Here is a 14,185-nt window from a genome sequence, read left to right as displayed (position 1 = left end):
CCACGACACTAGTTATTAGCTTAACATAAAGGCTTTAGAGATAGAGCTCAATCATCTGTAAAACTGGTTTCCAAACAAGCTCATTCATGCAAATCTAGATGGGCCATAAAAGTTAGTTTACTCCATAAAATACTAATCCACGGAGACAATAAAACAAATTAAAAAAATTCTGGGTGGATGCAATTTGACAAAGCATTATAGCGCTTACCAAATGCCTAGTTTCTGTTACTCATGATAAATGACACTGAGCATGAGAAAAGGAAGAGGCTGGTGGGGACGGAATCATTTAAAGTAATCTATTTCCTACGGAAACCTGAGGCAGCACTCTTTTGGCGGGGGGGAGCGGGGCAGCAGCACTGCCTTCCATTGGCTGCATGACATTTATGCTTCTGCAAAATGGAGACCAAAACACTCTGCCGCAGCAACCCCAAGAAGACCCAAAAGACTCCATCACCTTATTCCCCAGAAGACTCAATCCTCTTTTGAGCTACAAAAGCTACCCAAGGCTCCCTTCTGCTTCCAGTTGTGGTGATAAATATATAGTAGTAAAACATAAAGTCTACTGGTTTAATCAAATATTTTGAGAAATGAAAAGCTATCATCTAGAACACTGCTTCATAACCTTTTTCAGGTCATGAATTATTTTCAGACTATGATCAGAACCATGGATGTGGACTTCTCTGGTGGTCTAGTGATCAAAGAATCCAACGACCAATGCAGATGACATGGTTCATTCCCTAGTCTGAGAAGATTTCACGTGCTGCCAGAGAAACTAAGCCCACACACCACAATTACAGAGCCTGAGTGCTCCAGCTAGAGAAAGCCCACAAGCAGCAAGAAGGCCCAGCACAGCCAAATAAAGAAACATGGAAAAAAAAAAAAAAAAGAAAGAAACATGGGTGCTATTCCCAGCAAACTGACATACATGCAATTGTACATGAACTCATAGAAGATTTATGGACCCTGCAAAGGCTGTCTTCAGACTCTAGGTTAAAAAATTCTGATCCAGAGTAAGCAGAAATTACCAACTTTATCAATAATTTGATTTTAATATATAACTATATTTTAAATAAAATTATACTTCAATTTGGAGCTGAAAGTTGCAATTTGATTTATAACTCTATGGCAATATAATATAGGCATATAAACTCTGGATCTCAATGTTCTTGCTTGTAAACTGAAGATGATAATAATTATCTCAAGGTTACTGTATTTCCTGATATGTATCTAGTGTAGCACTTGTCACAAAAATATTTAATAAATGTTCATTTACTCACTCAAAAAAATATAGTAACCTGTTTCCTAAATTTCATCTACAGATTATAGAAAGCATTTTGACTTATCCACAAAGGCTTCACCGTTTTTCAGTGCTACTTCTCAGTAATGAGGGGGCAATGGAAAAGTAACACAAAGAATGATTTCAGTCTTCAGGATTTATTTGAGAAGACAATGAGATGAGATCAGCTACTGGAGAACAGAGATCTCACTGGGAAAAGAAAAGCAAAACCAGCAAATATATGGAGGTTTTGTTTTTTCAGGTCAGTCAGAACAATGAGACCACTAAGACATGCAAGAGGAGAGAAGTAAGGGTAGTAAGGCAGGCATTCGTTTTCTCTCTAACGCATGCTGGAGTCCCCAGACCTGGTAAAGACACAACTGCAGGTAACAGCAGCAGTGGTGTTCCTAGCGGTCCAGTGTGTATTGAAGGGGTGGGGACTACAAACACTCAGCACCAGACTAGGCAACTGTAGCTTTCTGTTTTTAACGCGTAATAGGTTCTGCCAACTCCTGGATCCTCGGAGAACATTGTGTTTTCAAAGCAGCTGGCTTGACTTTAAAGACTTCTGGATCATAATATACAATATGCACAGGAGTCCTGAAATGGAAAAAAAGATTCAACTTGAAATAGGATGAAAGGGAAAGAGAACTAACACTCCTCAGGCATCCACTATATGTCAGGCACTGTGTTATTATCCCGTTTTGATTTTCATAAGCATCTCATAAAACAGGTATCATTGACCTCCACTATACAGATAAGGAGATGAAGGCTCAGGCAAGTCGTAAGAATGACCTGTGGTCAAATCTAGATTTGTGTCAGATTCCAAAGCCTTTCCTCTTTCCATAGAAAGCAAATTCTGGAAATTCCTCAATAATTTGGCAGTGTTAAAACAAAGCCAGACAGTTCACCAGTGAACTTGAAGAAATTACGTTTTTTTGAAGTTTCCATCCTTAACCACCAAATAAGAACTTTTCTACCAGGATAGAATCTTGAGTACCTGATCTTACTCTCCCCTTTCCTTTGTCAGTGTACAAAGAATGCGTGTCATTTCATTTGATGTTTAACTTTTTTTTTTTTTAAAGAAAAACTTATTGCAAAATTTTAAAATATTTTATTATATAAGATTGAATATATTTCCTATTCCCTGAGCTCAAGACTACTACAACATTTTCAATTATGCTTTCTTGATGGTGCTAGAAAAAGGGGATCAAGTATTATCCCTTGAAGGTAATGAAATGAATTGAGGTTCAGGCAAGTTGAGAGGTCTTCTGAAAATGAATAGGAATTAGAGGCAAGTTTTTCTTTAATATGTTTTCTGATTTATTTTTAATAGTTCATACATGTACATGATGCAAAAATGTTGATAAATTACAAAAGTCTATTTAGGGAAAAATAAGTCTTCCTCCCATCCTAGCTCCCTAGGCCCCCAAAGTTACCATTGTTACCAGCTTATTATGTACTCCTCTGAGATAATATAAGTGGGGCTTCCCCCATGGCTTAGCCCATAAAGAATCTGCCTGCAATGTAGGAAATTGTAACAATTATGTTTCTGTTCTATAATTTGTTTTCCTTAACAATATAAGTATAGATGTGTGTTAGTCGTTCAGTCCTGTCCCACTCATTGCCACCCCATGGACTGTAGCCCAACAGGCTCCTTTATCCATGGAATTCTCCAGGCAAGAATACTGGAGTGGGTAGCTATTCCCTTCTCCAGGAGATCCTTCCGACCCAGGGATCAACCCCAGGTCTCCTGCATTGCAGGCACATTCTTTATCACCTGAGCCACCAGGGAAGTCCCAACAATAGAGATAGATTATTCCCTTAATAATATAGATAAATAATCCCATATCCATAATAACAGAGTTCTATCCTAGGTCTGAAGCTCAATACTAGTCCACTAACTATTTAATTGTAGTCTTATCAACAATTCATGGTAAGAAGACCATAGATTTGCCACAATAAATGTAACAAGTGAGATGATTCTAAAAATGTATTGTTTTCCTACAATTCATTTCATTGACCTTACTAGATCAACTTTTCCCTCTCCTTAGTATCCCCAGGCTTTCCTGTCCCATCTTAGCCTTTAATTGAAATACCTTGTATTTGGGTTAGCTAGTTCTTGAATTCTGGGAGATATCTTGGAATGGATAGCAGCATAAGATACCGGCCAGAGGGCATCGCGGGGAGGTAAATAATCTTTGTGAAGAGGCTTGGCCTTAGCTAGAGCTAGTATTCGAGGGCTGGGGTGGGCCAGCAAGGCAGCGTGGGAGATCTATAGTGGAAACAAAATGACACAAAAATTTCACATCTCTCTTTCCAGGTATAGCATTTATCGAGTTACCATTATTTCTCTCCTGATTACTCTCTAACTGGCCTCTCTGTTTCCCTTCTTGCCCATACAATCCAGCCTTCATACAGCAGTTACTGAGGGCAAGAAGGTGCACTTTAACAAGTGTATTCCATGAACCAGAGAGTGTTCTCAGTGATTTGCCTGTATCATTCCCATGCAATCACCATAATAACTTGATGAGGGATGTACTTTCCAAGGCCCAAGTCAAATCATGTCACTCTCAGGGTTTAAACCTTCCAGCAGCTTTCCATTTTTTCTAAGAATTAGGCTCCTTACTGTGGTCAAGAAGGCCCTACATGGTTTGCCTGCTATCCTCCATGACCCCACCTTCCTTCCATCTCTCCCTTGATCACTAAGACCCCAGCCACATAGACCCCTCTGGCCCAGCTCTTTCCATCTCAAGACCTTTGCACTTGCTAGTTCTGCTCAAAACTCTCTTTCCCCATTCTTGTCATGCCTCCTCTTCATCATTCAAGTCTCTAGACTCAAACATCACATCCTCAAGAAGCTCTTCCCTGACCATCCAAGGCATATTGGCCATTCTAATTACCCTATTTAATCTTCTTCACAGAACTTACCAACACCTGCCTTAGCTCATTTATTTTATTGTTGGGGTGTTTATTGTCTGCTTCTCCCCACCAGAATATAAGCTGCTTGAGAGATATACCTGTTTGCCCAAAGCTAGACTAGATTCTTGGAGAAGGCAATGGCAACCCACTCCAGTACTCTTGCCTGGAAAATCTCATGGATGGAGGAGCCTGGGAGGCTGCAGTCCATGGGGTCGCTAAGAGTCAGACACGACTGAGTGACTTCACTTTCACTTTTCACTTTCCTGCATTGGAGAAGGAAATGGCAACCCACTCCAGTGTTCTTGCCTGGAGAATCCCCGGGACGGGGGAGCCTGGTGGGCTGCCGTCTATGGGGTCACATAGAGTCAGACACGACTGAAGCGACTTAGCAGCAGCAGCAGCAGCAGACTAGATTCTGGTACATAATTATTGCTGAATAAAGATATGTTGACTGACTGACTCTTTGACTCATTTTGGTCTTACTTTGGAAACCACATCTGCCAGGAGGCCTTTCTATTATGTTGCTTTATTGGTAAAATAGGAAAGATGACATATAGTTACTATTCTCTCTCTCTTAAGAGTATGATTATCTGCAGTAGTGTGTGCTCAGTTGCTCAGTCATGTCTGACTGTTTGTGACCCCATGGACTACAGCCCACCAGGCTACTCTGTCCGTGGGACTTTCCAGGCAAGAATACTGGAGTAGCTTGCCATTTCCTTCTCCAGGGGATCTTCCTGATCCAGGGATTGAACCCTCATCTCCTGCGTCTCCTGCATTGGCAAGTGGAATCTTTACCACTGAGCCACCTGGGAAGCCTCATCTACAGTGGAATCATTTTTTTAAAAGACTTTTTTTAACTCCCCAGACAATTCTAGCAATTAAAGATGGCTATAATCACATACTAAGAAAGCTGAGAATCAAGTTTTGATTTGCCCAAAGGTCACAAGTCATTTTAGCAAACTCAAGTCACTCTCCCAAGGTTTTATTGATTCTCTAGGGAATTTCCTAATAGAATTCCACATCTAATGCTCAGATTCCTATAATGATGAAATCGGTCTGATTTCCTTTAGCAACATGATCATTAGGTATTTTTTGAAAACTCAGTTGGGATTAGAAGTCAAGTAGCCACTACAATGAATGGAGGAGAGTGTCAGGGAGGAAGAATGAGGGAAACCACTGAAGGTGTTGGGCTCTGTGCTAAACACCTGCCTTATTGATTATCACAAGTCACAACAGTCCTGAAACTGAGAACTATTATCTTGACAATCCCCTTGCTCACAATGCCATCACAACTTTAGGACTTTGGCATATGCTCTTCCCTTTACTAGAACATTCTCTTCTCTTCTCATTCACTTAGCTGACCCCTTCTCATTCAGCTCAAATAGTCCTTCATTTGAGAGGCTTTCCCTGATTACCATACACATGAAGCGTGTTCTCTAACCTCAGCCATAGTCACTCCTTTCCCATTTTCTTCATAGCACTTATCACTACTTGACATCATCTTATCTGTTTACTTTTTTTTTTTTTTGGTCTCCCTCCATTGTGTTCATGGGCATGGTGTCTGGCATGCAATAGAGATTCAAATCCTTATTGAATGAATAAGGCTCAAGAAGGTTATCACAACATCATAGAACTAGCAGTAGTGAGGCAGGAACCTGAACCCAGCTCTTATTGACTCCCAAATCCATGATGCTCTTCACCCTCAACCTCTCTCCATATCTTGCAGCTAGAACTTCCTTCCTGCCACAGACCACTCTTTCAAAGTTTTTGTATCCAGTGACTTTGGTCTATGCCCTACAGAGGCAAAGTAACACCTGGAAAAGAGCAGAAAGTGAGCTGAAGGATGCCAAGGTAGTGACGGCTTACAGGACGAATGGGCTTTTCACTTATTTCTCTTTCAAAGCACAGACCCTCTATCTTGATCCGTGGATGGGCAAGGTCTACAATTCTAGGAGCTGCAATAGCAGTCAGGGCAGATGACAAAATCTTGGTTTCAATCTAGGGGAGAAAAAGAAAATAGTACTTATAAGCATCAAACTCTAAATACTGTCTCGATCATAGTTACAAAGTAGCATCTGATTGCTGGACCAGACTTCTCAGTAAATTCAACAGAAGAGATGAGAATATTATAGTAACCCATGATTATAGCCAAAAGGATCAATTTCCATCCTTCTGAAACTAGGTTGTATAGATTCAAACTCAGCTGTTTTGGAATTTTTAAACTAAAGATGGGGGAGAACAGAACAACAATAGTCCTAACAGTTACTATTAAAAGAGACTTAGTATGACATTCATAGAGGTAAAAGGACTTCCTACAGTGTATCCATCAGAAGTCTCTGGTGGCAAGTAACCTCAGGCACTTGTAATAGTAACTTGACTTCTTTTGTGGGCGTGTGTTATTTTTAAACTCTTAGAAGATTTAGAATTAACTGTCAAATAGCTAAGAAAATAAAACTCATAGAAATAACACTTTGTCTTCAGAATAAGTATGTGCAAAAATTGATGAAATTTGAACAGGGACTGTAGAATAGATGTGGTACTATATCAGGGTTAAATTTCCTGATCTTGGTAACAGTACTGTAGTTCTAAAAGATAATATCCTATTGTTAGGAAACACAATAAAGCACTGAGGGAAAGGGGTATACAACGTCTGTAACTAACTTTCAAAAAATGATTCAGGGAGGGAGTTCTCTGATGATCTAGTTAGGATTTGGCACCTTCAGTGCCGTGGCCCAGGTATGATCCCTGGTCAGGGAACTGAGATCCCAATAGCTGTGCAGGGTGGCCGAAAAAGAAAAACATATGAACTGAAAAGTGATGCAGGGAAAAAATTAAATACACACACACCCTACACAGAGGAGAGAGAATGACAAAGCCAATGGACTTTAATTTTTGCGGATTGTCAGTAAATTTGAAATTACTAGAAACAAAAACTAAGTGTATATTAAAATAAATATACGCACACGTTTTAAGAGAATTTGGCCTGTAAGAATGATAACATTGCAACTGCAATTTGCAGTGTATCATGGAGTAAACTGATTTAGAAGGATGACATTCAGTTGAAATCTTAACTTTATGTCATTCTGAAACAGGCTGGGACCTGGGACCCTTTATTGCAGTGCCTGCACCTCGACAAATGCCTGCTGGAGCAACAGAATATAAAGAAAGTATAAGGGGACTAAAAAGAACTGCTTATGTGCACAGCCGGGGCAAATTATGAGTAAGTAGAAGATACAAAAAGGCTAAAATTCAACTGCCACTTTGAGATATCAGGAGCAAAAGCAGGATACTATGCATGATCCCTGCACACAGCACCACCAAGGGAGTTGGCAGACCACCTAAGCCACCCTTCCTGTCATTACCTCTGTGCTCAGTCGCTCAGTTGAGTCTAACTCTTTGCAGTCCCATGGTCTGCAGCCCACCAGGCTCCTCTGTCCATGGGATTCTTCAGGCAAGGATACTGGAGTGGGTTGCCGTTTCCTCCTCCAGGGGATCTTTCCAACCCAGGGATCAAACCTGCCTCTCCTGCACTGGCAGGCAGATTCTTTACCACCGACCCACCTGGGAAACGTCATCTGCCCCTACCCTCACCCTGTTTAAGGGAGCAGCTCACCCCCCTCTCAGGAAGCAAGCAAGGGCACCTGTTACTTGTTTTCCCTCCCCCTTGCTGCAGCACAAGTCCCGATGAAGCCTTGCCTCAATTTTTCATCTGGCCTCTTATCAATTTGTTGATTAAATAGTCCAAGAACCTGGGCCAGTATCAATTCTTACATTAAAAAAATTCAGGAAAAAAAAAAGAAAAAACTTCAGGTTCACTGTGTTTATAAGTTTAATGTATTACATTTTTAAATAAATATTTAATATTTGAGGTTTTATTACTGTAGATGGTTGACATAAAGTGACCTAAAAAGAAATCAAATTTCATATATTTAGGCTTCCCAGGTGGTGCGGTGGTAAAGAATCTGCCTGCCAGTGCAGGAGACACAAGAGATTCAAGTTCGATCCCTGGGTCGGGAAGATCCCCTGGAGAAGGAAATGGCAACCCATTCCAGTATTCGTACCTGGAAAATTCCATGGACAGAGGAGCTTGGTGGGCTGCAGTCCATGGGGTTGCAAAGGGTCAGATACGACTGAGCAAGTAAGCATGTATAAATATAAACTATTTGAATGAATTAAGTTTGTATATCAAATATTACTTAGGACTCTTAAAAGTTACTGTCAAAAACTGCTAGAATTATAAATAGAATAATAAAACTACCAAACTAAACTTAAAAGTCTAAGAAATAGATTTTCTAATTTGAAATTTTAAAAATTGGCTATTAATTACTTAAGGGCATACCTTTGCACAGTTTTTTCTTCATACAAAAACCATGCTCAAGGATACCAAAAGACTCACATCACTGGGTGTGGAAGTGTTTTTCTTAAGTGCCTATAAATTCTTTGCTACTTCTCTCATGGAGAGGTGGGGTTGCGGCCCTGCCTCCTTGAATTTGGCCAGACTTGTACATTTATCAATCAACAGAGTATGCCTGCAGAAACATAATGTGACTTCCAAGGTGAAATCATAAGAAAAACATGGAGCTTCTACCTGATTCTCCTGGAAGGCTCACCCTTGTAACATTACAATTTAGGATATTCCTTCTCAGAATACAGCTGTCATGCTGAGAGAGGTCTAAGCCACATAGGAAGGCCATACAAAAGTGACCCTGTAAATAGTCCCAGCTAAGTTTAACCTTCAAGTCATTCCAGTTGGGGGCAATACAAATAGTTGTTGTAATGGACTGAATCAGAGATCAAATTGCAAGCTATCATTTCATGGAGAAAGCAAGGGAGTTCCAGAAAAACATCTGCTTTATAGACTACACTAAAGCCTTTGACTGTGTGGATCACATTAAACTGTGGAAAATTCTTCAAGAGATAGGAATACCAGACCACGTTACCTGTCTCCTGAGAAACCTGTATGTGGATCAAGAACTGGACATGGAACAACTGACTGTTTCAAAATTGGGAAAGGAGTATGACAAGGCTGTATATTGTTACCCTGCTTATTTAACTTCTATACAGGTTATATCATGCGAAATGCCTGGCTGGATGAATCCCAAGCTGGAATCAAGATTGCTAGGAGAAATATCAACACCCTTAGATATGCAGATGAGACCACTCTAACGGGAGAAAGTGAAGGGGAACTAAAGAGCTTCTTGATGAAGGTGAAAGAGGAGAGTGAAAAAAATAGCTTAGAGGCAAACATTTCAAAAACGAAGATCATGGCATCTGGTCCTATCACTTCATGGCAAATAGATGGAAAAAAAGTGGAAACAATGTCACATTTCATTTTCTTGGGCTCCACAATCACTGCAGATGGTGACTGTAGCCATGAAATTAAAAGGCACTTGCTCCTTGGAAGAAAAGTTATGACAAATCTAGACAGCATATCAAAAAGCAGAGACATTACTTTGCTAACAAAGATCCATCTATTCAAAGCTATGGTTTTTCCAGTAGTCATATATGGCTGTGAGAGCTGGACCATAAACAAGGTTGAGTGCTGAAGCACTGATGCTTTCAAATTGTGGTGCTGGAGAAGACTCGAGAGTCCCTTGGACTTCAAGGAGATCAAACAAGTCAAAGGAAATCAACTCTGAATATTCACTGAAAGGACTGATGCTGAAGTTCTAAATACTTTGGCCACCTCATGCAAAGAGCTGACTCATTAGAAAAGATCCTGATGCTGGGAAAGACTGAAGGCAAAAGGAGAAGGGTGCAGTAGAGAATGTGATGGTCAGATAGCATCACTGACTCAATGGACATGAATCTGAGCAAACTCCAGGAGATAGTGGAGGACAGAGGTGCCTGTTTTACTGCAGTCCATGGGGTCGCAAAGAGCTAGACAGGACTTACCGACTGAATAACAACAATGGACTGAATGTTTATATCCACCCCCTCAACACCCCTCCAACCTCCAGCCAAATTCCTATGTTAAAATCCTAACCCCCAATGCAATGGCACTAGAGGTGGGGCCTTTGATAATTAGGTTTAGATAAGGTCGTGAGGGTGGAACCTCCATAAAGAGATTGGTGTGCTTATGAGAAAAGGGAGGGAGATCAGAACTCTCTCTGTTTATATACAAAGCATAGGTCATGGGACACATATCGGGAGGATGGCTGTTACAACCCAGAAGAGGGTCCTCATTAAGAAAAGAATCTAACGGCACCTTGATCTTGGACTACTCAGCTTCCAGAATTGTGAGAAAGAAATGTCTGTTGTTTAAGCCACCCAGTCTCCAATATTTTGTTAATACCGTAGGCCAAGCAAGGCAGGTATGGAGCTTTCAGTTGATTTCAGCTGCCTACCATTTGAGACACCCAAGCCATTAGACATCTCCCAGTTGAGGCTCCAGACATCATGGAGCAGAGACAAGTCATACCTGCTTCCCTGTCAGAGCTGCTGACTCATAACATCCTTGAGGAGAGTGGGCTTCCCTGGTGACTTAGGGGTAAAGAATCTGCCTGCCAACATAGGACACAACTCTGCAACTAGAAAAAGCCTGAGCAGCAACAAAGACCCAGCACAGCCACAAATAAATACATTTTAAAAAATTTATTTTGAATCTTTGAGTGTAACAAAATAACTATTGTTTTACATCACTGTGTTTGGGTGTGTGTTAGTGTGTTAGTTGCTCAGTCGTGTCCAACTCTTGCGACCCTGTGGACTGTAGCCCGCCAGACTCCTCTGTCCATGGGATTTTCCAGGCAAGAATACTGGAGTGGGTTGCCATTTCCTTCTCCAGGTGATCTTCCTAACTCAGGAACTGAACCCAGGTCTCCTGCATTGCAGGCAGATTCTGAGGTGTGGTTTGGTATAAAGCAACAGACAGCCAGATCAGAACTTAAGGATGCGTCCTCTGTTCAGGCATACTGTGTTTTGTTGTACTTTGCAAATACTGTCCTTTATTTTTTTTTTAAATTAAAGGCTTGTGGCAACTCTGCACCAAGCAAGTTTATAGGCACCATTCCCCCAAAAGCACCTGTGTGTGATTTGAATCTGTGTGTCAGACTTGGGTAATTCTCATAACATTTCAAACTTTTTCATTACTGTTATATTATGCTGATCTGTGATCAGTGATCTTTGACTTTAATATTGCAAAAAGATTATGACTCACTGAAGGCTCAGATTATGGTTAAGAATTTTTAGCAGTAAAATATTTTTTAATGAAGGTATATACATTGGGTTATTAGACATAATGCTATTGCATATTTAATAGACTACAGTAGTATAAACATAACTTTTATATGCTCTGGGAAACAAAAATATTGATGTGACTTGTCTTATTGCAATATTTGCATTATTGGGGTGGTCTAGAACTGAACCCAAAATATCTCCAAAGTATACGTATATTAGTTCTAGACTATCTGGAATTTGTTCTCTGAGCAGATTAGATTTAAAGCTGTTAATGATCCTATTGCCAGGGGTCAAAAAAAAAAGACACTAGTAGTCCATGGCATGCACTGACAAACAGAAAGCAACATTTGGGTAACCAAGCAGCTGCTGACAGAAATCTTTTTAATGAAATAAAGAAGTATATGGGGTTGGTTTATTGCCTCTAAGTGCACTGGAGAAACTGAGAAAATAATTATCAGCTCAGGGCTTTAAATTCCCACTTGAAGGTGTAGTTAAGAGACTGGAAAAGTTTTTGTGACTTACCCAAAATAAATCCTTATCTCCTATGGTCATAGGACTGAAAATACTGAAAACCAAACTCAAAATCTACTTCTGTGAATAGGTGTAGTTCAGTGCAAATTTAATTCCCAAACATATCATCTTCTATATTAAAGTTAGGGCAATGATTGAGAAGGAATTGGACCTTGAAAATTGGAGTTGAAACATAAGGGTACATTCCAGTGAAGCTGGGTACCCTTGAGTATCCTGAGCCTTCCTCCCTTGTCTGAAGAGGCGAGACTCTCCCAGACTGAAGAATCTGAAATGGCCACTGAAGCATTTTCTAGGGAACTGCTGCTTTGCCTCTTCTCTCTCTTATTTCTCCTAGATTTATGACCAGACCCAAGTCCCAGCTGCTATGACAATCTTCCATAGACTTCTCATCAGCTCCCATAATTTCTTAAGGTTAATTAAACATAATACTCATTGGAAATCTGCTTCTCACATCAAATCCTGACTTACATATTAGCCCAGGGGAAATAGAAAAGTTCATTTGATGAGAGGGGAAAATAAACAGGAAGAAAAGAAAAATACCCACGTAGAAATAAGAGGGAAGCACATTATAGTTACAGTCAGGTTACAAAGTCTATAGGTACTGTTTCTTTCACATAGACCCACTTACACTTTTTGGAGGAACATAGTTTGGATTTGTGGCTTTGGCCATTGAGAGTCGTAATATCCGAGGAGAAGGATCAGAGAATTGAAGAGAACCTCTTATTAAGTAATCACTGAAGGGTCTATAGGCAAATGGAACATGAAATATTATAATCACTGGAAGAACCATAACTCCATTCTTCATTGCTATAATTAACCTCCAATCAATTATATATATATATATATATATATTGTTTCTATCTCAGGAGCATCTTTTCCCAAAATCATCCATGCTCTTTCTATTAGATTGGTGTTTCTCAAAGTTGTTTTACTATGATCCACAGTACCAAGTACATTTTATATTATAATATAGTATATTAAATTTGCGTATCTGAAACTAAATGATCATGAAACGATGCTTTCCCTAGGCTTTTTTAAAAATTTCACTTGATTTCATTAAAAAAATAATTGGAATTGGTTTCATGATCCACTGATGGGTTGAGACTTGCAGTTTAAAAAACACTTCACTGTCTACCAAAACCTCATATTAAAACCCTGAGATAAAAATTCCAGTTACTGTTGAGAACGTTCTGTGGTAGGCTCCTCTGCACTGCAGTCTGAGAGTACTGGCCATAACTCCCAGCAACCTGGGCGATTATCATAGTGGTTTTCCTATGTATGCCTTTTCCAGAACACAGATCTGTGAAGCAACAAACCTACAAACACAGTATGGAAAAAGTTTTTCTCAAATAAATACCATTGCCCTCTAGGATTAGTCTGATAGATTTAAAAGCTGAAATATTGTTAGCATATCATAGAATTTACCCTTTTGAAATGTACAATTCAGTGCTTTCTGGAACATTCACAAAATTGTGCAATCATCACCACTACCTAAATTCAGGATGTTTTCAATGCTCTAAAGAGAAATCCCATAGCTATTAACAGTCCTTCCCCATTACTCCATTTATCATCCCTACAACTAGTAATCTACTTTCTGTCTCTATGGATTTGCCTATTCTAGAAATTTCAAAGAAATGAAATCATACAAATATGTTGCTTATTATGTGTGGTTTACTCTGCATATTTTCAAAAATCATGTATCAATTGTCATTTCTTTTAAGGCTGAATCATATCACATTATATGGACTTGTCATATTTTGTTTATTCATGCATCCACTGATGAACATTTGAGTTGCTTCCACTTTTTGGCTACTTTGGAATGCTGCTGTGAATAATCACGTACAAGTGTTTGTGTGACCATGTTTTCAATTCTGTTCGGTGCGTGCCTAGGAGTAGCGTTGCTGATCATACGATAATTCTATGTTTAACATTTTGAGGACCTGGAAAACTATTTTCCACCCAAGCTTCACCATTTTACTTTCCCACCAGCAATGTATGAAGGTTTCTATTTCTCCAATTCAAGTTATTTTATGTATATTAATTATTATTGACACTCTAGAGGTGTGAAGTACAATCTCATGGTTTTCATGTGCATTTCCAAGATGATTAATGATATTCAGCATTTCTCATGTGCATTTTGGTTTATTGTATATTTTCTCTGGAGAAATGTCTATTCAAGTCCCTTGCCTATTTTTTAAATTGGGTTGTCTTTTTTGTATAATTTTACTCCTTGGAAAGAAAGTTATGACCAACCTAGATAGCATATTCAAAAGCAGAGAC

General features: G+C 39.6%; 1 protein-coding gene across 1 annotated transcript in view; it reads right to left on the bottom strand.

The window, feature by feature from the left end:
- Window positions 1–1,437: 1,437 nt before the first annotated feature.
- The window catches only part of SPMAP2L (sperm microtubule associated protein 2 like), a 42,767-nt gene continuing 30,019 nt past the window's right edge, over window positions 1,438–14,185 (bottom strand). The window contains exons 6-9 of the mRNA XM_070791480.1: window positions 12,534–12,648; window positions 6,065–6,196; window positions 3,376–3,551; window positions 1,438–1,876 (exon numbers count right to left, since the gene is read on the bottom strand). Coding sequence (XP_070647581.1) covers window positions 1,762–1,876; window positions 3,376–3,551; window positions 6,065–6,196; window positions 12,534–12,648 — 538 coding nt within the window. The 3' untranslated portion in view covers window positions 1,438–1,761. The remainder of the gene's footprint in view (window positions 1,877–3,375; window positions 3,552–6,064; window positions 6,197–12,533; window positions 12,649–14,185) is intronic.

Source organism: Bos indicus, chromosome 6, assembly GCF_029378745.1.
Source record: "Bos indicus isolate NIAB-ARS_2022 breed Sahiwal x Tharparkar chromosome 6, NIAB-ARS_B.indTharparkar_mat_pri_1.0, whole genome shotgun sequence".
NCBI lineage: Eukaryota > Metazoa > Chordata > Mammalia > Artiodactyla > Bovidae > Bos > Bos indicus.
This window is presented reverse-complemented; position numbering and strand designations above follow the sequence as displayed.